Raw genomic sequence first — 24,961 nt, forward strand, 5'->3', positions numbered from 1 at the left:
TGGCAAGCTATGTGAATGCTCTCATTGTTGACTAGGTTTATTTTCTTTTGTAGTCCATTATCTCTTATGCAGAGGAAAAAGATGGAGGTACTTTTTTTTTATAGGACCTTTTGTCATGAAGCAACTCAGATGGTTGTCTTTTTTAAATTGTGTGTAAATCTTGAAATTGTGTCAATGAACAATCAATTTGAGGTTGTATGAGGTATTATAAGAAGATTTGACCTCTAAATTTGACAAATGTTCACAATTTATGCCAATTTTGTGTATGGACACGTAAAGAATAAGCTGTAGCAGATAGACATTGTAAAGAATTTATGCTGGTGTGGTATTTTTGGTTAAGTTAGTTCACAGGAGACTCTTTCATATGAACAATGCTAGGCATTAAACCAGATAGTTGGTGCGTGATGACAAGGGGATGAGCAAAGGATTTGGGCCATTCGGCTTATTACAGCCTTCAATTCATTATTGCCTCCTTTTTTTTCCTTAAGAAAATTACACCTTTCTTACATTCAACAATATTTCATGGAAAGCCCTTGAATAGCTATAGCAGAGATCAAGGTCAGACATGCCAAACTGCAGATCTCACACTCTCAACATGTACCTAGATTAACCACAACGAGTCTACCTTCTGCACAAGCTATTAATTACTCTCCAATGTGCCTCTCACATTCACAAGAAGTTATAGTTCCCCACTTCAGCAGCTCACCTCATCAAGCTATTCTGTACCCAACTGGAAGTTAGTTGGAATACTGCCAAAGCAAGGTTTGCATGATACCATGCCTTTGTCCATTGTAAGCAAAGAAGCTTCATGTGTTGAGAGTCCTGAGACTACCTTTGTATCTATAGCTTCTTCTTTTCCTTTGTGTTTTGACTGTACATTGATATTTTAACTGTTAAGATTTTTAGTTTCTAAATAAGCAGAGGCAGCAAAAGAATAAGAAGTATTAATATTGTGCTTAAGAGTAAATGTATGATTTGAAGCTATGTAAAATTATGTAGATTATGGCATCTGATTATGTGTTGTTGTTTTTTTTTTTAATCAGTCGCTCTGTTTGAGATAGCGCTAATGATCAAATAGTCACGTTTGTCTACGTTGACTGGTGTGTTAATTGGCAATAGGATGGCGCCAGTTAAGATATTATAACTGCCACCATGGAAAGTACCAGAGCTGCCATAATCAATGGCACTAGCATTTTTCACCATTCAAGAAGTTTATGGTGGTAAGATCTCTAGCGCTAGCAGTGGCACTAAAACAGTGGCAGAGCTACTGTCCTCTATCGGAGCCATAAAGAGAGAGAGGAAGATGTTGTCCCAACATTACTAACAAAAACCCTAAGAAACAAGGAAGTAGGGACTACTTCCACACAGAAGCACTAAAAATACCCTTAATGCAAAAAATAAATTAGTCACAAGTACAATAGTAACCTAAGTAGTTAAGCCATCCACAATTGCAAAAGTATAACCAAAGACCAATGCAAAACAGATGGTGGCGACCCAAACAGCAGAAGCAAAATTAAGTAGAACCCAACAACTGGATGCAATGTAGCATTAATGATGACCCAACAGACAACCCAAGCAATTAGGGATGTAAATATATCTGATTTGAATCAGATATCCGATCGAACCGATTCAAAAAAAATCAGATAATGATAAAAAATATAATATCCGATTAAAAACCGGATCAGATTTGGATTTAAGAAATGACATCCGATCGGATTCAGATTTAGATATACATGAATATACGATCAGATTTATTTTTAGATAAATATCTTATGTCTAATGTTCTTACATCTTGAAAATTGGCAAAATTTGGTTCAAAATTCGGATTCGGATTGAAAATCGGATTTTGGATTCAGGTTCTGATATAAAAACAAATATGATTAAGATTATATTCAATTTATATTGGATCCATTGACATCCCCACAAGCAACTGAACCTCGTGTCATTAGTAAAATCAGCGATAATTGAACCCACAGTAGAACTTAGATGACAAAACCCCTGGAAGAATTCACCCGCAGCAAAACCCCTAACAGATCCCAACGGCACTCGAACCCATTGTAGACCTCTCACACAACAGCGGCAAAACCCATTGCAAGGCCAACAACAACATAACCCAAAGCAGAATCGGTGGCGGTGGAGCTCACAACATAACTCTGATATGATTAAACCTATCATAGAGACCATAGCAGAACCCGCCATAGTATGCTGTGACCAATGGTGCCAGACCCTAGAGCAGAACCCTTTTGTAGATACCCAACGGCAAAACCTAGTTGTAGACCCATCAGTGGAACACGATATCAAGGAAGTAGGACGACAGAAGAAACCAGGGCAAGGAGGAGAACATGAGTATGGGGGCAAGGAGAATGGAGGAAGGCCACTGCAACCATTGGGTTACGGAGGAGCACTAGGGCATTTAGAGAGAGCTTGGCGACCCATTGACGTTGTAAGTGGTCGGCAAAAACATGTCGCACCAAAGGCAGTAGTGTGGGTAGCCCGTCAACAGCCAAAATTTGCTTGCAAAACCACGGTAGAAGAGGTCATGAGAAACAAGTGAGACTTTAAATCCTGCCTCGCTCGAGGTTCGTGTGGGAGGGAAGTGGCCTGCAGTGAGATGTGTGCTCAAAATGTCGACGATAAGAGTGGCCTGATAAATGTCTACAACAGCACGAAAATTATCATGGATCTTTCCCTAACCATTGGCACCAAGGGGTTTCCCATAGGAAACTATTGTCATCATCCTTTCATTTTTTCCAAGATGTTGCATGCCTTCCATATGCATATTTGTGTAGCTGCATCCCATTTATTTCCTCCAAGCCCCCCCAAATGGTGCAAGGACTGAATCCAACCCTCAAGGCTCTAAACAATCTTTTAAAAAGCTCAGAAAAATGGACATATTCCTAACAAATAGATTTACCACCACATATGCAACCTTAAAGAGACCAAAACAATCTGTAATTTTAACACTTACTGTTGCACAAATGTCACTATGTCCTCATCCATGCATATAAATGTTAGTTATATAACTGCAATTGTAAGAAGCTTCTTCCAAATCATATTAATGGTCTGATTTAGAGACCATGTACTTTAAGGAATTGCTCGAAATTAAAATCACCCAGCTGCTAGCAAATAAATTGAGTTCCCAACAACAATATTGCAGTGATATATAGCAAAATATGATAGATAATGTAGAAAATAAGGGACAACAAATATATGAGAAAACACACAAAATAATGAGGTAAAAAAGCACAGGCAAGGAGGCTTTATATATATATATATATATATATATATATATATATATATATATATATATATATATATATAAAACAAGGCGATCAAATACACCAACAACAATATCTCAACTGTTTTAAGAAAATAGTAACTACAAGACTTGAACAGCAATCTTTTATAAGAACGAAAGACATAACCCTAAGAAAGAGATCACCTGGTGAAGGCTGCATTCATTCCCTCTTTCTTCATTCTCCCATTCAAACTCTCTCTTCTTGCCCTGCTGATCAACCCACGCATCCCTACTGCAACTTTCTCCTTCTTACTGCCTCTTTTAATTTGAAGAGGCATGAGAAAAAGGGTGCCCGATGGTGAGGTCACCATTTTGCCGAGCTGAGGCTCGGGTTCTCTATTGAGGTTGGACCCAACCAAGCAAGTGGTTGGTTTACTCTAGCTGCAACTGCATATTGATTGAGCTTCCTGCAATTCATTGGGTAGCTCTTTATGCCAGACTGCTAAAGTGCATAAATTACTTTTCAATCGTATTGACTATACTTAATTAGAACCTTTGGAAATTATTTTTTCTAATGTGCAGGGGCCGGCCCCAATGTCAGGCATCAGAAGACACCATTTTTGAGTTATCTTCATTGACACCTTCTCTAAATTCACATGGTTGTTTTTATTGAAGCATAAAACTGAGGCATTGGACACTGTAGAAGGCACTTGAAGCAAATTTGTAGTTCAACACAGCTTTTCACTGCCTTACAGATGACTAGTTGAGAGAACTATTCAAACTCTAGAAAATACATTGCAGTCACGTGCATTAAAGTGGAGAGGACTGAGACAAGCATGTCCATTTAATGGAGTTTGCGTAGAACAACAGCTTCCATGCGAGCATTGGCATGGCACATTTCGAGGGCATTATATGGAAGACCCTATAGATACCTACTTTTTTTGGATGAAGTTGGAGCATGAGCCATCAAGAACCTGTCCATGGTACAACATTATAAGGATCAAGTCAAGATGATATGCAAGTTGCTTTTAACAGCACGAAGCAAACAGAAGAGATATGGAAATCGGAGGCATAGAGAACCGAGCATTGAAGTTGCTGACCATGTATTTGTTTGGCAAAAAAGGTAGGTTTGGCAAAAAAGGTAGGTTGAGTCCCTATTACGTGGGCCCATTTGATGTCTTAGAGTGAACTGGTGAAATGGCCTTTCGAATTGCATTACCTCCGGAATATGGCCACATTCATAACGTCTTTCATGTGTGGATGCTTTTGCAATTTGTACCAGATCCATTGCATGTCATTCAACACAAAGCCATCGTTTAAAAATATATATATATATGTAATCGAGTCGAGTTCGAGTTCGTTTAACGAAGCTCGCTTAACCGAACTCGGCTCGTTAGCTCGAGTTGAGTAACGAATATTGTTCTTCCGTCAATGATTCTTTTTATCTCTCTTCACTGGCTTTCTCTTCATTCTTATGAAACCCCACCGGCCACAATTCTTCAAACTGCAGGTTATAACATCAACGCTAAGGTACACCCTCTTGCTCTCGGCCTCTCCTATCCCTCTACTCTCCCATTCTATCTTCCCCTCTTTAATTTCTCTCTCTCTTTCTCTCTCATTTTGCCCAAGCCTCTCCCTCTACTTTCCCCCTCTCTCTCTCATCTCACTCTCTCTCGTTTTGCCAAAAGGAGGCTTTCTGGAACCCTCGCTTGGGCGAGGGTTTTGCCCAAGTGAGGGTTTCACTCATTCCCTCGCAGGGGTGAGGGTATGCCCAAATGTGGTGTTTTAAAAACCCTCGCTTGGGCAGGCGGGGGTTTTAGAAACCCTCACTTGAAACCCTTGTGTTGGGTGAGGGTTCCTTGCTTGGCGGGCAAGGGCTTCCGAAACCCTTCTCGTGTGTTCTGGGTGGGGGAGAAGCAGGTGATGGCAGTGGCTGAGTTCCGATGGCATTCACATTTGCGTTAACGAACTATGTGAACGGGAAAATGCCAAGAGTAGTGTTGGCAGTGGTGAAGACTGTGATTGGGGGTGGCGGTAGTTTTGGGTTCAAAAACACATAGAAAGGCGATAGTGGCGGTGGTAGATCTCCAAGATTCCAAGGCAAAGCAGTGAGACGAGTTTGTCGAGCCGTAATCGGGTCGAGCTCGAGCTCAACAAATTCTGCCGAGTCAAGCTGGAACTGCATCAGTCGAGTTATTCTCGAGCTCGAGCTTGAGGTTAGCCGAGCTCGAGCTCGAGCTCGAGCTTGAGGTTAGCCGAGCTCGAGCTGGGTGAACTTGGGCTCGACTCGACTCGTGTTCATCCCTAACCAAGAACGACTGATGGAGACCTTAGATTGGTTGGAGCGAGCAATGAGGAAGAAGACCATACTATTAAGTAAAGTGCATTGGTTGCATCATACAATTGCTTGCGAACTAGAGACATATATGAGAATCAAGTACTCCTATTTATTTGATAAGATTCGAAATTCCGTGAATGAAATTTTTTTGGCTTGGTAGGATGTAATCCCTCGCATGTTTTAAATGGTAAAATTTGATTTTATTATTATTATTTGTATTTATCATTTTGTTGAGGGACCATTAGTTTCTTTCGACACACGTTAGCATCCACCAAGAGTAAAGTAGCGTGGAGAGGAGGCTAGCTAGTTTCTTTAAATGGGTAATTGTGCCGTTTTGGGAGGTGTTATCATTAGTAGCGTTGAGGGACCATTAGTTTCTTCTTGTCGTCATCATTTTTTTTATCCTTGCTGGCATATATGTTAGCATGAGGTCTGGTTCCATAGTCCGCTGGCCTAATGTTGTAGGCATAATTGATTTGTTTCTTTAATGAATTTATGGTAAACAATTGTCTTATGCATATCTTACAACAAATGGATGATAAAATGACTTGCCCGTATAGTGACATATTACCCACCATGCCTGTTCCAGCTAGAAGAATGAGTTAAAAGGTTACATGTTATAAATATTACATGGTTATATTTCAAGCACACATAATGTGAACATACATGATCTTTATACTCACAGTAAAGTAAATATATACATAATAGTAATAACAAATATAGCTGTGAGTGTGGGAAGTCAGAGCTCCTTCACTTTGTCATGCCAGAAGACAACAGAGAAGATTCCTGCCCTAGCGATGGTGCGCTCGCTTGAACCTCGACATGACGTCATTGCATCTTAGATAAAAAAATAATAATAACTAATAATAATAAGCACATGTAAATATGTAATCGAAATGACAAATCGTCAAGGTGTGGTGTGATAATGGGTAGAGTTGCTGGCACGAGTTGTACACTCGAAAGTATTGCTGGTCGCCGGAGAATTAGTAAATAAACACCTAAGAAGGAGGGAGGGGTTTCACCCATTGCGTTGCCATGGTGGTGTGTCGATAGACAAAGGTGTCCCAACATGGTTGGACATCGTCAGCCAAGGTTTCACTCTATGAAACTCTCGGCTGAAGAAAAACCCATTGAAGAGGAGTGATCGAGAGGAGGGAGGGAAGTCCCACGACGAGTGAGAAGCGGTGCTTTGCTGTTAACCCACAAGCTGCTGACCATTACATACAAACTGATAACAGCTGCTCAACGGATTCAACAAATGAAGAAAATCATGACAAATCAATTCAGCACAATCTTAACAAAAAAGCAACTATACTCGCTGGATTTGGAGTAATAAATCAAGGAAAAGCATCTCACAAGGCAGGGAATTAAGGCAAGAAAAGTGGCAACATATCCTCATCAAAGGAGAAAGAAACAATTATAGAAACTAGAAATTTAAGGAAGGATTGTTTAAAATTAAAACAAATCTGTAACTGTCCTTCCAAGAAACGTGTATAAATACTCTATCAAGGGAACCTCACATCATCAAGTCTTGTTGGTGTGAGAGACAGTGGACTGGACGTAGGATTTTAATCCGAACCACTTAAATTTCTCGTCTTGCATTTTTCCTTTCATGGTATCAGAGCTTTCTTCGTGAGGATTAACGATTTCTCCTTGGCTTCCGGTGCATCCTCTTCGTCCATCATGCAGCTAAGTATCTATATCCTTCAATGATTAATGTTGCAAATTTTATCTCGATCAAACTCTCTCACAAGAATTACTTGCTTTGGCAAACCCAAATGCTTGGACTAATTGAAAACCAAGACATGATGGGATTTATTGGTGGACAAATTTCCAAACTGACCTCTACCATTGAAAGTGTTGAAAATGGTGAAGCCCGTTTAGTCCCAAATCCAGAATTTTTTGCTTGGAAAAAATGAGACTGACTTCTTAAAGGGTGGATCACTGGATCGCTCTCTAAAGAAGTGCTAGGTCTTGTAGTTGGACTCCAAAGCTCTGTGGAAGTTTGGAATCCCCTTATAAAGGTCTTTCCTAGAGAATCTAAAGACCTGGAATTTCTGCTAAACAGAAAATTACAGACATTTCAAAAGCAAGACAAAACCGTCACCGAATATATAACATGTTTCAAAACCATATGTGATGAGTTGGCAGCCATTGGGAAACCTCTGTCCGATCAAGACAAAATTTATTGGCTCATAAATGGGCTTGGATCAGGTTATGAATCATTCATGACTATACTTCGACCTCCTATTCCTACATATATTGATGTTGTCTCACTGCTTGAAAGCCACGACAACATGAAAAACCTCCATGGTTTCCAACTCAATCCTAATGCAGCATTCATAAGCCAACAAGTTCAAGTTCAATCTGCTCGCTCTCACAATTATAGAGGATGTGATCACTATAACAGAAAAAATAGTAACTCTCGCTTCAACTCGCAAGGATGTGGATTTTCACTTGCATCTCAAGTTCAATCTTCCCACCAACATTCCAGCCAATGTCGGGCGAAACACCTCTCAATCTTCAGTAAAAGCAGCGTGTCAAATTTGTGGTTTGAGTAATCAAACGGCATTCAAATGCTATAACAGATTCAATCAGGCGTATCAGCCCAAAGATCTTCCAAAAAAATTTTCTACTGTTCAAGTTGCCAATCCAAATGATGCATATTGGTATCTGGTGCAACTACTCATGTTACAGATGATCCAGGTAAACTCAAGAATCTCATTAAATATCATGGAATTGATTCAGTTATGGTTGGAAATGGGCAGCATTTACTGATAACTAATATTGGCTCTACTAATCTTCATCTTCACAACGCTCCCTCTTGATAATGTGTTGGTTATTCCTGCTATTAAGAAAAATCTTATTTTTGTAAGTCAGCTTACATCTTTCATGCCCTATGTATTTGAGTTCACATCTGATTCGTTTGTGATTAAGGACAAGGAAACCAGTCGGATGATTGCCAAGGGAGCTAGAGAATGAGATTTGTATGCACTCAAGACCAAACCAAAAGCAGTATTCTTTTTAGATCATTTCAGGACAGTAACTTCAAAAATTTGGCATAGTCAGCTTGGGCATCCATATGCTAAGATCATTGATTTTTTGTCATAAAGTTAATGGCAAAAACGTCTATGTTTTCTATTTGTCAAAGCTGTCAATTTAGAAAAGCAACATGTTTGCATTTTCTTTTATTAGATGATGAATATTATGAACCCTTCGAAAAAATACATTGTGATCTTTGGGGACTAGCGCCGGATGACTCTTTTCAAAAATTTCGATATTATACTCTCTTTGTTAATCAACACTCTAGATACTCTTGGATCTATCCATTAAAAACCAAGTCTGATTTTTTTACAAAGTTTATGGAATTTCATAAGAATGTGACAACGCAATTCGGAAGATCTGTAAAAAAATTTCGAAGTGATGAAGGTGGTAAATTCAATAGCGTTGTGTTTCTCTTTTATTTAAGAGAATGTGGAATCAAACATCTCAAGGCTTGCCCAAAAACACCTGAACAGAATGGATTAGTGGAGAGGAAACACATGTTAGTTACTGAACTTGGATTAACTCTATTGTTTCATAGTAATTTACCAGCAAAATATTGGGTGGAAGCTTTTTCTACTACTGTTTGGCTCATAAATCGATTGCCGACATCCACGCTCCAAATGCTAAGCCCATATGAAAATTTATTTCATAAACCTCCAGATTATTCTTGCCTATGGACATTTGGGTGTAGATGTTTTCTCTACATTAAGAGCAACAAACACAAATTTGAACCCAAATCTTTACCATGTGCCTTTATAGGGTGTAATGACCAACAAAAAGGTTATCGTTGCCTTTATCCCTTACAAATCGGGTGTATATTTCAAGACACGTTGTGTTTGATGAAAAATGTTTTCCTTTCAATAGAGGTTCGGCTAGAGCACCACTAAATTACAACTTTGCTCATGATCTAGTGTCTTTTTCTCATGTCGCCACTCAACCTGACCGGCCTATTCTCCCCGAAGTGAACCCCCATGATCTTGCCTAACTTCACAATGGTGAACCAGAACCTCCCTCTCTTGCTTATTCTCTACAACCATCAGTCATGTCTCCCTTACCTTTAGCTCCACCAGACTCACTGGCTCTCCCCTCATCTGACTTCACAATAGTGAACCAGAACCTCCCTCTCTTGCTTCTTCTCTACAACCATCAGTCATGTCTCCCTTACCTTTAGCTCCACCAAACCCACTGGCTCTCCCCTCACCATTGCTGCCTAGCTCGTACTCTCCAATTTCATCTCATCCCTCACCCAATACCTCTGCTAGACCGTCTCATCCTATGGTCACGCATTCTCAAAATGGCATTGTTAAACCCAATCTCAAATACCTATTAACTAACCATGTTCCCACTGAACCAAGACATTTTTCCTTTGCTTTTAAACATCCTGGTTGGAGGAAAGCTATGGAGGATGAAATGGCAGCATTGATTGCAAATGAGACATGGATTTTGGTACTTCGCAATCCCTTGATGCATATTATTGGCAGCCGATGGGTGTACAAAACCAAATTTAATAGTGATGGCCAAGTTGACAGACTTAAGGCGTGGATGGTAGTGGAAGGCTATACTCAAGTTGAAGGTGTAGATTTTCTTGAAACTTTTTCACCAGTTATCAAACTAGCAACTATTCGGATTGTTCTCTCTATTGCTCTCATGAACAGTTGGCCCCTTAAACAACTAGATGTCAAGAATACATTCTTGAATGGCTATTTGACTGAAACTTTATTAATTGAGCAGCCACCAGGTTTCAAAGATGATCGATTTCCACACCATCTTTGCAAATTAAATCGCACGCTATATGGCCTCAAACAGGCCCCTCGAGCTTGGTATGATCAGTTTGCTCAATTTTTATTCTCTCACAATTTTCAAGCCAGCTCTGTCGATCTATCGTTATTTGTTCGACTCCAAGAATCCAGGGTGACTATACTTCTATTCTATGTGGATGATATCATTCTCACTGGCAGTTGTCCAACTTTTCTTGCTCACTTCCAAAATGAAGTATCATGTACATTTGCTATGAATGATATTGGGGAATTACATTATTTTTTAGGCATTCAAGTCCAATGCACTGCTTCCGGACTGTTCCTCAACCAGCAACATTATGCTATGGAAATTCTAGAACACGCCCAGATGCGATTTTGCAGATCAACTTTTACCCCAATGGTTACTAATGTTTCCAGCATCAGCACTTTAGAAGAAGTCTATCCCAATGCTACATTGTATCACAGTCTTGTTGGTGCTTTGCAATATCTTAAGTTTACTCGACCAGACATCACTTATGTTGTTAATTATGAGTCACAGTTTACACATGTTCCTTCTCTGAGCCATTTTCAGTTGTTGAAATGCATCCTTCGTTATATTCAGGACACTATCTCTCTTGGGATGCAATTCTTTAAGCCCACCAAATTATCTGTTAGAACTTATTCTGATGCAGATTGGGCCGGCTGCCCCTCCACTTGTCACTCTACCATAGGATATTGCACTTTTCTGGGACTCAATTGTATTTCCTGGGCATCTAAGAAACAACAAAGTGTTGCGCGATCCTCTTGTGAAGCAGAATATCGTGCTCTTGCAACGGCAGCAGTAGAACTAGCTTGGATCACATTCATCCTTAAAGATCTCGGTCTTTTTTCTCTCTCAACCTCTCTTGTTGTTATGTAACAACCTTTCCGCTTTGCAATCCACCATCAAAACGGCAAATCATTTTCGGATGAAGCATATTGAGCTTGATTTTCATTTTGTACGAGAAAAGGTTGCTCTTGGATCCTTAGTCACTCAATATATCTAGTCCACTCATCAGCTTTCTGATCTGTTTACAAAGTCATTGCCTCACCATCGGTTGACAACATTGAGTCACAATCTCGTTCTTCGCCAAAATCTATACTCAAGATTGAAGGGGGATGCTAACGCACAAGATGTTGACCGTAACATACAAACTGATAATAATTGCTCAATGGATTCAACGGATGAAGAAAATCATGAAGATCATGACAAATAAATTCAGCACAATCTTAACAAAAAGGCAACTATACCTGCTGGATTTGGAGTAATAAATCAAGGAAGAGCATCTCACAAGGTAGGGAATCAAAGCAAGAAAAGTGGCAACATATCCTCATCAAAGGAGAAATAAACGATTATAGAAACTATAAATTTAAGAAAACATTGTTTGAAATTATAAAAAATCTGTAACAGTCCTTCTAAAAAACTTGTATAAATACTCTATCAAGGGAGCCTCACATCATCAAGTCTGGTTGGTGTGAGAGACAATGGACATAGGATTTTAATCTGAACCACTTAAATTTCTGGTCTTCATTTTTCCTTTCATTTGCTATGGCACCGAGTGCCCAAAATACGCCAACGCATCCGTTGGCCCCAATAGGTGAGGACCCATCATCCCTTTTGGTGGTGACCTTTGAGTGAGTCGGAGGATCAGTCCCTGCTACCAGTGGGATAGCTGGTGTTTTCCCCACTTGACGAGAGCTCAGCAGCGAGGAAGACACCTCCCAGGCAAAAGGAGTAGGCAGCTCCATTGGAAAACCTCCACCACTGAAATCATGAGCAGAGAGACTCCTCTAGGACTCAATGGAGGAAGAAGAAGTTGGTGAACCATTGGAGGTAGACTGCAAGATGATTACCCATGCATTTTCATCTCGTCAAGATTTTGAAGCGTCCTTTTTGCTGGTCGGCAACGTGCTGTTTTGTCGGCGGAGAGTCCAAACGAGGGATGGACTATTGCTTCATTATGAATGGCCCTCACGAGCAACGGGTGGAGATCTCTAATCCCTGCTTCTCCTTTATGGGCAGAGGATATCTTTTGGTTCAGGTAGAGTGCCAAAAAGAACTCTTGGTTGTTTTGAGAAGAGGAGCATGGCTTCTAGTCGGTTGCACCTTGATAGCAACTCAGTGGCATACAGGAATGAAGCTTAGCATTGAAGATTAAGTTAAGATCCCCATTTGGATCGAACTCCCCAACCTTTCGTCCATGCTGGAATTGGCAAATGTTCCAGGCAGTAGCCACTGGCCTTGGAGGAACAGTATTGGAGATCAACTTCCCTTACAAGGTCGCTGTTAATAGTAGGGTTTGTGGGAATACGTATCTCGGTCCCTCTCAGCTTTGTTCCCAAATCCGTAGTAGAACTCTTTGTAGCCGGGGAGGCACCTCTCATCCAAGTGGTCATATATGAGGCGTGGGTAAAATTATGTTCCAAACGTAAGTAGGCTTCTCACTAAAAAGAGAGTTGTACAGCCCATACTACTCCAGCGCATGATCCTTGCGCGCAGACGGCTCTGTCTACTGGCTGGACCGAAGTCTAAATTGCAAATCGCCAACAACACAGAAAGGAGCCATCCATGGTAAAAAGAACAGAATCAGCATCAACCAGCAGCCCTCGTCACAACCGCTTCCAGGTGCTGGAGAGCAAGGAAGCTGAGCTTAAGCAGCCTGGACAAGATGGGTGCAACCACGAAGTTGAAGCTGATTCCGGTCGAGTCCAGAGGAAAACCCCCAGCAGAATGGAACATGAGACACCAAATTCCCCTCCTGCCCAGGCTGTTGGCGTACCAAACTTAGAGGGAGTCAGAGGAGGAGTGCATGATCAGTCACGTACTTGTAGATCTCCTCCTGCACGAGAAAATCTGTTTGAGAAACCGTCTTTGGAAGAAATCTCTAATGGGAAGGCTCTCTAATGACTCAGACGGAGCTCGAGCATGACAATGCAAGAAGGCTCACGTTCGACTCCAAGAGGTAAATAACTCTCTCGTTATCTCTCTGGCAAATTGTTTTGGGGAGCCCAGGCAGGGCTATGCAGGTGTTAGTCAGAGGCTGGTTGTTGCATGGGCACCACGGAGGGGTGCTTGACTCACGCAGATGCTAGAGTCGAGAGATTGCGTGGGTTGGAAGTAGTGACCAAGACTCCTTCCTTGATCCCAGGGAGCCAGCGTAGAGGAAAACCACAACTCAGAATTGCCTAGAGAGGTTCAAGCAGAGGGTTGGCAATGTGAGCTTAAAATCCCTACGAGCCTCACGGGTTTGCTTGGGGATGAACAATGCCAGTGTGAATTAATTCTCTTGTTTTCCCATGAGAATTCTATCATGGAATGTGAGGGGTTTTTCCCATCCTGCAGCCAGAAGAGAGATGCAGCTCATTATGCAAGATCATTCTCTATTCATACTATGCTGACCATTTCAAAGTTGGACACGAGGGGCAACCCCTTAAAAATTTGGCTTCAATTCTACTGCTTAGGCATGCGGAGGAGGTGCTAAAGTGGTCATGGCATAGGACCCCTCTTCGCTTATAGCAAAGCAGGTTCATTCTTCCCCTTTCTCTCTGGAAGTCCATTGCAAGTGTCGACGGTCAGGAATAGAGTTGGTTGTTGCCGGTAAACTCCCAATTTGATAGTGAGAACATAACAACTGCTTTAACTCAACGGTACCTTATGCAACTAAATGTACCAGTTTGCACATAGTGGGGGATTTTAATGCTACTGAGAAATGGAGCAGACAAAACAGGTCACACCCGGTAACCAGAGCTATGACACTTTCTCTTCATTCATCGACACCCTAGGCCTTGAGGTAGTTGATGATACTTTACAGAGTTTTACATGGAGCAATAACAAAAATGGTGATGCCTTGATTCAACGCTGCCTTGATTGGGCGCTCACTAACCATAGATCCAAGACTTAAAAGTCTTGCCTAGAGTAATGTTGGACCACAGTCCGCTTCTCCTTTTCATTTTGGAACCACAACACAGGCCTTATGGCAAGCCCCTCTTCAAAATTTTCAACTGCTGGACTCTTAGAGATGTCTGCACTGAGGTGGTTCGGATGGCCTGGTTGGGTGATTTTCATGGTTGTCGTATGATAAAGTTGTTAAGGAAGTTGAAGTGCACTAGGATTCAGCTTGCTGAGTGGAATTCTATGGCGTTTGGTAACACCACCCTTCGTATAGGCAAGTTGAGAGTAGATCTGGATAAAATCCAAATTGGGTATAGGGGCACCAGCACTAGATATGGCGAAAAGGAAATTCTATTGAGGCAGGAATTACACAAAGCTCTTGAGGAAGACTACCTCCTACGAAGTAAAAAGCAAAAATAAGCTGGCTTCAAGATGGGGACAGAAGCACAAAAGCTTTTCAATCAAAAGTCAAGTGCCGCCAGAAAAGAAATATGATACAACACTCACTCTCTGTGGATGGCGTCCTATTTAACCACCCGAAGCAAGTGGACTTAGCTGCCGCAGATTTTTTCCATAAATTCTATATGGTTTACCAAACAGGTGGCTGGCTGCTCGACGGCTACTGTGAAGGACCTAGCTTGACCCTGACTGAATCCCTTTGGTTGGAGCTTCCTCTTACAGACGAAAAAATTCGACAACTAGTTTTTTTTCCAATAGCGATACTGTTTGGTTGCAAGGACAACTATTTCCAAGACACTTGTTCTTAGAATACGTGTCCTAAAACAAAGAGTCCTTATCCATATGGATGAATTATAATTTTATCCAGTGTTTATTTATAAGGACAAATTTTTCTAATTTGTTTTATTTGCCATTTGTTTAAATAACTAGACGGACAGGTTTAAGACATGCTTTCCATTTCTCTCTCTTTCTCTCTCTCTCTCTCTCTCTCTCTCTCTATATATATATATATATATATAACACGTGATAAAACAAATGAAAAATATGAACTAATAAAAATATTTTTTTTCTCTCAATAAAAAATTTACACATGACAAAGGAAGACTATATAGAAATGTGATTAGATATGTTATTGAATTGCTTCAAAAAAACTATACATGAAGAAAATTTTGACATGCGACTTAGAAATAAGATCAGATTCAAAGTTAAGAAATGATACACACTCATATTCAAATTTAAATAAATGTCTGATTAAAACTTCTTTAGGACTCGGTTTATACCAAATATCCATCCATTTTGAAGTTAGTTCTTAACATATTTTAATGTAGTTTGGATTCAGTTTAAAAGCAGATTCAAATTATGTTGTGAACTTGGAAGTTATATTCAAATTTTGAAGTTAAACTCGTATTTAGATATAGTATGAACTCTTCTTCGTTCTTATTTGATCTGAATATGAGAACAATTGATAAAGCAGATAAGGTAAAGATCTTTATCTTGAATTTGATGTGTTGACCATACCTAGTACAATACCCTATTTCAATGCGTGTTGGCTGATACAACTGATATTGATAACATTGAGTACAACTGTCTCTTAAATATTTTATTTGCGAGGATTCCCCGGTATTTGATAATTCAGAGTTAGCATCTCCTTACTATCCGTGAAATTGGAGACATTCGCGAAGGGATGACGTTTGAGCTTGTTCTATTTACTTTAAGACTCTTTCCGATTTCTCTAACAGTTAGGAAATGCCAATAGTTTAATATTATTATTGACAGGTCATTGCAAATTGTTAGGCTAACAATTTTGATTCCTCATTTAATCGTCAAACTCTGGCGAAGGTTGCCAGCTCAGTTCGACTAAAGCCAAACAAACTAAATGCGCTAAATATATTAAAAAAAATTAAAAATTGAAAATTGCACTGGTTGGTGCAGGATCAGAAAGATTAAGATTGGCATGCTGGAAATTGATAATAGAAAGCAAGAACGATTTGGAGATAAGGACAGGAAGTTAAGGATTCCTCGCCTGATATAGCGGGCCCCAATCTTTTACCCTGCCCCTTGGACATAGGGGCAACCAAAATCCATACCCCGGCTCTTCTTCTAAATATCCATCTTTCCCTAGTCCCACGGTTTTGTCATCCCGGTTTGAAAAAGAGGAACAGAAAAGGAGAGAGAGAGGAAGAGAGCGAGAGAGAGAGAGAGAGGGAGCAATTCCGTCTGGTGTGTTGCGGTTTCGACAGATCAGATCTTCTCTGGTTTTACCCTCTTATTGGTTGTTTGCTGTGTCTTCTCGGGTTTGACCTGCTAGTTGCTGCCAACTCCAGATTTGCCAATTTTAGAATATATTTCCTTCGTGTTCTTATCGGAATCTCTGTTGCAGTTAAATCAGAAGATTTGAACTTTGTTGGATTTATTCTTGTGGAAGAATTGGAAGCCATTGCTGAGAAATCGTTCAGAGGGCTTTTTCTCTGTTATTCTTGGTTCTTAGAGTTGTGGATAGCTGGGTATTGTGATTTCCCTCGTAATCAATCAGAAAAATAGCTTCCATTGCATTTTTTTCGATAATTGGTGTCATAGGTATCAAGGTAACCAGGTGAAATATCTCGGTAAACCTGCTGGCTTTCGAGTTTTTAAGGGGCTTGGCAGTGGGTAGTTGAGATCTCCGCGTGAGATCAACCAGAACATTGGTTCTTCATCCGGATCTTTTATGTTTACGACTGGTGGTGTTCCTAGCAACGATGGTTGCCGTCAATTTGGGCGTACTTCACTATGTATTGGATCACATTTACGGTGCTTTTGTTCATAGGACGAAGTTGACGCCACCATTCTTCTCCAGAGGATGGGGTGGGAGCAACCTGGACCTTCTAGAGAGCATCATCAAGCAATTCTTTCAAGGGGTGTCAGGCCAGAAATGGCCTCCTCCCGGGTTGGTTCAGCCGGTGTGGAGGACGGTGTGGGAGACGAAGACCACTTGTCTTAGAGAAGGGACCTTCAAGACGCCCTGTGATAGGCAGGTGATTGCAGCATTGCCTCCTGAGAGTCACAACGCCAGGGTGGCTTTCCTCGCTCCCAAGTTCGTGCCTCCGCATCAGATGGCATGCGTGGTTCATCTTGCAGGTAACCATCATACGCCGTTTTTTACGGTTCCGTCCTGATCGTTTATTCTCTCCCTTAATAGTTTCATTCTTTTGATTAGATCTTTGTTTGTCTGTAATTCAATTCTGTATTCTGCGGCTGATATTCTGCTTCTGATATATGTGGAATGTCTATAATAACATGTTACCTTCTTTCGGATTCCCAAGTCTGAGTTTGGGATTACGGTCCGGTTTGTCCGTTGATTACGGTAAACGTTCACGAAGTCAATTTGCCAGTAAGTTCTCATAGGCGAAATTTGTTACTGCATTTTTAGCAAACAAGAAGTACGAATTTTCCAAATAACGTTTGCCTTTGTTAGTTTAGGCGTCTGAAGTTGCTCAAATTCTTCAGTTTCTTTTGCTTGCTCTTTGAACAAAAATCCTGTGGATTGAATTGTAGGCACTGATAATAAAAATTGTCAGGTGCCCAATAGCAGACCCAAGATTTTGTTGCTTGAAAATAAAATGTCTAGTACATTGCATTCTAAGTATGGTGCCTTGTACAACTCAGGCTTTGGCCATGGCAGTAGAGACATATGCAAGGGACCAGTTTTTGGGACTAGACACTGTCGTTAGCACCAACCAAGACAACGACCACCACAACCAACAAAACTAACCAGTGAAAATCTCCAGCACCACCAAGCTCTGCCTCAGCTCAGTATTTACAGCACAATCTCAGGCACAAGCACAGACAACTATTCGCTATAACATTACCAATCTCAGGCAAAAGCACATGCATGCACACATCATGAACCTGCATGCACATATATGTTTAGTGCATTATCACATGCCACTGGAAAAGGTAATCAGCCAATGTTTGGATATTTTTAAGTGGCAGGTCGTCTAAGAATGTATAGCTCAGGTGATCAGCCAAGCTTGAGAGCTCAACGCAAGCCTAAACAAGAGTCAGAACTTTATTTAAAAAATTTATCAGAAGTTTCATTTAATTCTATGTTATGGCATGTGTGTGTGAATGTGTAAAGTGGATACTCGGACATGAAGATTGCCTAGTCCATAGGATGTTGAATGAGGTTGCTCAACTGCTAGTTGGCATTGCATTGGTTATGTTGTTTTGGTATTTATCCATGTATTTTTTTTAAGTCGTTAGGTAGTTGGCTATCAATTCAAAAGCTTTTCTGTTTAAAAATGGAAACTTGATTTCAAAGCCTATAACTATAAGCTGCTTGAGTTTGCCTTTTTCTTGGATCTCTATGGATCAATAAATTCTGGCTTCTGTGCCTGGGTTGTACTTGTACTTCTGTTTAGGAAGTTATCAGCTGCAAAGTATGGTTCATATGGTGCTATATAACTACTATTTAGAGATAATTGTTTCAATTTTGACCAGGCACAGGTGATCACACATTTGAGAGAAGGTTACGCCTTGGAGCTCCATTATTGAAAGAAAATATTGCTACCATGGTGCTTGAAAGGTTAGTATTGTCTATGTCATCCCGACAAGTAATGCAGTAATATATTTACCTGATTATGTTAACATGTGTTTTTCTTGAAAGCATTCTAAGTCATGAATTTAAGCTGAATGTGTTACAGCCCTTTTTATGGTCAGCGGCGCCCAAGATTGCAACATGGTGCAAAGCTCCTCTGTGTCAGTGACTTGCTGTTATTGGGCAAGGCCACAATCGAGGAAGCACGTGGTCTCCTGAACTGGTTAGAGAATGAAGCTGGGTATGGCAAGATGGGTGTTTGTGGTCTTAGTATGGGTAAAAGTTCCATTAAAAACTTAATCCCTTTTGCATTTTGTATTCTTTTATCAAATTTGTTTTCTTTCCAGCAACTTTAGCCAGGATCATTTCAAGTGTTCCACTCTCAAATTGATCTAAACTTTTGTCAATAGCTTGCTATTTACTTTCTCCAAACTTATTGATGATGTTTTATCTCTAAAGATGTCCAGAGTTTGTTCCTGTGAAAAAAATTGGACGCCTAAAGGACATCTGTTTCTATGCATAGTTAAAATATTGAATTTAATAGATGGCCTTGAGATGCTTGTTTGGCCTATGGAAACCTCAATCATGGAACTATAACATTTTATGAAAAAACTGAATTTGAGTTATGAGTAATTTCTTTGCCAACAAACCACATGGGCTTTTCTCAGTTAAAAACCAGTCTTATTGAAATTCAAAACCATGTATGGCTAGTTGGTTACACATTTTATCTTTCCCCTTGTTAAGATGGTATTGCGTCAAGAAACAAATTTATGCTAATATGATGTCCATTATCGCCAACCCTCTCTTCACTCTGATCCAGGGGGAGTACATGCTGCAATGGTTGGGTCACTTTATCCAACTCCAATTGCTACTCTGCCATTTCTCTCCCCACATTCAGCAGCTGTTGCCTTCTGTGAGGGAATTTTGAAGCATGGTACGGCTTGGGAGGCACTTAGAGAAGACGCAACTCAACAAGCTGCAATGACTCTTGAGCAAGTGCAAGAACGCATGCGTTCAGTACTTTCACTAACAGATGTCACACGCTTCCCTATTCCCAAGAATCCAAATGCGGTCATTTTTGTTGCCGCCACAGTGAGTTTCTATGCTTTGTCATTAACATGATATTGTTGCTCAATGTTTTTTTTTTATATCTTTTGGCTGTGAGGATGTGTTCCCATTATGATGGTGCCCTATGCATTTTATTATTGCACTTTTTTCGTGTGGAGCTTTTTGTTTCTAGTTACTGTGCTTGATTTGTCTGTCATATTGACTGTTTATAAGTAGGTCCTCTAAACATTTCAACCACCTATTCAGTGAAGAGTATATTGGCTTTCTTTCTTACATCTATAAGGCACATCTACCTGCACATAACCTTTGGTTTATCTCTTTTTGACATTGATGTTTGTTATCTGTTTTCCTGACAGAACCGTATCCATCAAACAACCTTGAACTATCAGAAACCTTGCCTTTGCCTTTCCTCAGCTTGCTTAGTGCTTTTTTTTTTTTTGGCATGCTTGTGTTGTTTGTCCTAATACTATGTTTATTCAAAATGCATTTGTTCCTCTTAGCTGCTACTGAACCTAGCTTCAGTGAATCATGTTGGAAATTTCTTATTGATAGTCAATAATGTTTACTGGCCTTTTTAGCTGGTACAATTGATTTTTCAAGAAATGGAGCCAGTAAAAACCACAACTGATCCGCACACTCATACATATACTCTGTGTTTCCAAAAAATATGTTGTTAATGCATTTTTTCAGCCATTTATTTATTTTTTCTTTGTAAAAAAACATTGATACTCATGGGTTTATGCCAATGGAGAAGTTGATCTCAGCTTAACCTGCCTTTAGACCACATCCCTATGCCAGATTTAAATAAAAAGTATCCAACTAATTGCATATACAAACTATTGTGGCAACTAGAAAATATAATGTCTTATATATGTATGTATGTGTGTGTGAATCTTGAATATTTTCCACTTGCTATCTTGCCCCTATCCCCTTTTCTGGGAATTAATGTGGATATATTTTTTGTCTCCAGAAAATGAACACTTGTGCACTTGTCTTACAACCTAAAATTCGATGCACTTACTTTCTATGTATCCATGTGTAGTCCCTTAAAGGGCCTAGACTTAAAAAAGGAAAATCAGTCATATTTATGTAAAAACGATTACCTTTAATTTTATTTCTGCATGTATCATGTATGTGACAGGATTTAAGGGTATGAAAATACAAGCGATGACAAAAGTTTGCAAATATTTTCAACAGCATCTTAGAATTCTTATGTTTATTTTAGTTTCATGTTTAGGTACTTCCAACACTTTAACAGTTTAACTAAAGTGGACTTTCCAACCCATATCCTTTACTTGATATGACTTTTCTTTGTTAGTTCGTCTTGACAAATTCATGCATCTACTTGCTAATTTTGGCATATTGAATGCAACCTCTAGACTGTTTATGCCTTCTCAAGCATAACCTTCTCTACTTTTATCTGGATGTTTAGATTGCAGTAGAACTTGAGATTATATCTTGTTATGGTAAAGAATGAATTTTGTGTGCTCATACTCTAAGAACTGTGGTTCCTAATATTGAAGGAAATAATAGCATGTCATTTGTAACTGTAAATGAAGGCATTCATTCAACATTGTGATCTGCAGGTTTTATGAAGGCATCTACTGGTTTGATGTTCTTCATTCAACATTGTGATCTGAAGTGTTACTGGGTTTCGAAGCAGCCAATGGAATTTATGGTTGCTTAGTGGTCATGAAGTAAATAAAATAGCTCATATAATGATAAAAGCTGAAGCAAAGAGTCCTTAATGGTCTCTCTGGTATCCTAAAATACTGACATTTTTGGGGTTATCAACTTTTTGCGGGACCAAGCATGATCCTAGGTCAACTTATTATGTATTTATCTGATCCAAATTCGAACTGTTGAAGGCCCTAATGGCATCAGAAACAAGGAACTGTGGGTAAAAATATGTTTGGGGATCGTGCACTAATATTGTATATACTCTATGTTAAGAAGAGTATGTCAGCTTATGTACCCTCGTTCTTTAAATTGTATGTTCATTTATTCAGTTATTAGGATTAATCTGATTCTTCTGCTAATATTTATATTTTCACCTACTTTTAGGATGATGGTTACATCCCAAAACATTCAGCATTAGAACTTCAGAAAGCTTGGCCAGGTTCAGAAGTCAGATGGGTCACTGGTGGACATGTTTCATCTTTCCTCCTCCACAGTGATGAATTCAGAAAAGCAATAGTTGATGCCCTTAACAGATTGAATTGATAAATCAGAATGACAGAACCGCGATTGAATTGGATGTAATTTTTTATTCTTTGTGTGCTAATTTTTGTTGCAAGACAACAAATGTGCGGGATGCTGTCGAACTGATGAAAGTTAACTGTTGGATATTGTAAATAGATCACTCTCATTTGGCAAGTGCAAATTCTCAAACCTAATTTTTTTAGTGACGCGGATGAGTTGGCCAAAGCCAGCATGAGAGCTCATGCAACAATATGGTAGTTTCGGGACTAGTCAAGGTCTTCAACTTGGCACTTTCCATTTCCTTTTCATCGCATGCTTATTACATGTGGCGGTACAATTTCAAATTTTATTTCAAGGTTTCCTTGTTAAATGATTTTTGAGATAAGCTTATGGATTATGTATATTATGGGAAGTAAGACTGTGCTGAGATCTATAAGTCCCAAACTATGGCCATCCATGACAAATACAACATGATGAAGGAGTTTGCACCAGATGAAAAGGTTTGTCTTTAACTTATATCTCCAATCCTTTATAGGAAAGTTCAAATCGCATAAAGATGGCCCATCTGAGGTTCATGAGGTTTTCCACATGGACCAATAATTTCATACGACCCAAAGACAAGCACCGTTTTGAAAGTCAAGCTAAAGCATTACATTTTTTCACCTTATATATGAGCTAGACTCTTTCTATTGATATTATTCACTGTGAACGCCTGTGCACTTCTCGGGCCTAAGTTGTAAATTTAACACTACGTGGGAGGAAGCAATTCACTAACTATTTGAAGATACCAAACTTAGCACTATGCAAAAGGCTATGTCACACGGACTCTTCAAAAAAGGGGCCATAGCCGCCACCCATGTCACGACGCTTGTGCTGCTGCCACGCACCCCAACCACATCCTTTCTTATGCAAATTCAAAATATTTTTCATTCTTTTTTTTTCTTATATATTGGGAAACTAAGAAACAAGTTAAAATTATATATATTATGAATACATACATTTATACATATAAAATAAATATATTATATATATACACCCTCACCGCACCTTCGCACCCAAACTTTTTGGGATACGTCGTACCTGCACCCTGGACTCATGCGACATAGAGGCAAATCTCTTTGTTGTTGTATTATTAAATATCTCGTATACTTGTTTTTTTTTTTCACTTAGGCTAACCTTCTCTTTTGTTTTTGCTGGTAATGTTAGATGAGCGGGGTGAACTTACCAAAAAGTGGCATATTGTCAGGCATGGGGCCAATTGCAAACAAAGCCATATTTTTCAATTATTTTCCTTTTCATGTTTTGTATGATGCATATGCATCGTATGCCGTATGTAGACATCGCATTCATAGCAAATCATTGATAGCTTCTAACTGGCATATATCACTGACAAACATGTCCACAATTGTTTGAAAATGCACCACTAGTCTGCCTCCAATTTTTATTACATCGTGGACAAATGCATGGCAAGGTCAACAGAGAAACTTCACTATATTATTGCACAGAAAATGCATATAAAGCAAGAGGTTTTCAATAAAAGAAAAAAAAAACAATGTAAACGAATATCATTCATTTAGATCATACGTTGTTATATACTTTGTTGGGTTTTGTTTTCTTTAAGGTTTGATATATATTAAAAAAATGAGGTCGCGTTTGATTCCTTCAGGATCACAGATCCAAGGGGATTTGAAATCCACAATTTTACCAAAATGTGGATTTTGGCATCCACCCTCAACGTGGATCTCAAATCCATGCTATCGTGTAATGGATGGATTTAAAATGAAGATCCATGGTGATCTTAGATCACCACAGATCTCAAATCCATGGTAATCAAACGCCAGAGATTAAAAGGATGAAAGGATCGGAAAATGATAATACCGAAGGGTTTCTAGAGCTTTGTACAGGTTACATCTTATGTCACTTCGCTTGCGCAAGCTAGAAGAGCTTGAAGACTAATACAATGTAAATATTTATGACAACAAGTTGATTATCAAAGTGCCACTAGGGCATAAAATTGAACATTTGTTGTCACAAAGTCATTTTTCAAGAAACATTTTCCATGGAACTGGTCTTTGTAAATTTTTTTACATTGATCTTTTCATGCTTCCTTTGTGTGCACAAACACGGACCTTAAAATCTGTGACGATGAGGTCCTTAGAAACTGCCCAAGTTTTCCTACAGGCATGATCAATGGGTAAAGCACAAAATTCTGAGTCTAACCTATTGCTCATCAAATTGGTCATATATACCAGCTTCACTCATTCTCAACCCATCTCTTGTTGCCCAAAATATTAAGTAATAGTCACAAAAAATGCATTTTCTTTTTTAAAAAAACCCGTTTTACACTTCAAAAATAGTCCAGCATATAAAACTGCAAAAAAAGACCCGTCTTTATGAAATAGACGATAAAATGAAAAAAAAAAAAAACTCCAGAAAAAAATGAAAAGAAAACGGGTTTTTTTCACATTTTTAGACAGTTTTCTTTCATTTTTTTGTTAATGCATTTTTATTTTCTCATTTTTTTCATTTTACTTTTAGGGTTCTTTTCTTGATGTTTTTAAATATGCTAAGATTTTCTTGAAAAAGAAAACAACTTTGAATGATCATTTAAACTAAGAGCCAATACACCCATCATTTAAACGCCAAAAAACTATTTTTATTAATATCCTCAGGGCCGTCAGTTGTGTTCCAATTCCATTAGCATGCTAGAACTAGAGCGGCAAGAGAACGATCAGGAACAAGAAAGAGGAAGAGTTGTTATGCCTTTGGTTGATCTTGGAGGATCGAATTGGTGACTACTTAATCATGGAAACTTTTAAAGGTCATTTGGCATCAACAACACTATGTCAGTATTAAAGATTGGAGCGAA

General features: G+C 39.3%; 1 protein-coding gene across 1 annotated transcript; it reads left to right on the forward strand.

Moving 5' to 3' along the window:
* Positions 1-16,362: 16,362 nt before the first annotated feature.
* On the forward strand, positions 16,363-22,266 carry LOC116256713 (uncharacterized). Its single transcript, XM_031633154.2, has 5 exons — positions 16,363-17,363; positions 18,726-18,810; positions 18,929-19,098; positions 19,643-19,914; positions 21,955-22,266. The coding sequence occupies exons 1-5, from the start codon at positions 16,985-16,987 to the stop codon at positions 22,111-22,113; spliced, it is 1,065 nt and encodes a 354-aa protein (XP_031489014.1). The 5' UTR covers positions 16,363-16,984; the 3' UTR covers positions 22,114-22,266.
* Positions 22,267-24,961: the final 2,695 nt, after the last annotated feature.

Source organism: Nymphaea colorata, chromosome 6 (assembly GCF_008831285.2).
Source record: "Nymphaea colorata isolate Beijing-Zhang1983 chromosome 6, ASM883128v2, whole genome shotgun sequence".
Classification (NCBI taxonomy): Eukaryota; Viridiplantae; Streptophyta; class Magnoliopsida; order Nymphaeales; family Nymphaeaceae; genus Nymphaea; species Nymphaea colorata.

Excerpts from the sequence above, each read along its gene's own strand:
- LOC116256713 (XM_031633154.2), top strand. The coding sequence starts at position 16,985 with ATGGTTGCCGTCAATTTGGGCGTACTTCACTATGTATTGGATCACATT. Across the intron at positions 17,364-18,725 it reads ATGCGTGGTTCATCTTGCAG|GCACAGGTGATCACACATTT; the intron begins GTAACCATCATA and ends AATTTTGACCAG. Across the intron at positions 19,099-19,642 it reads TGTTTGTGGTCTTAGTATGG|GGGGAGTACATGCTGCAATG; the intron begins GTAAAAGTTCCA and ends ACTCTGATCCAG.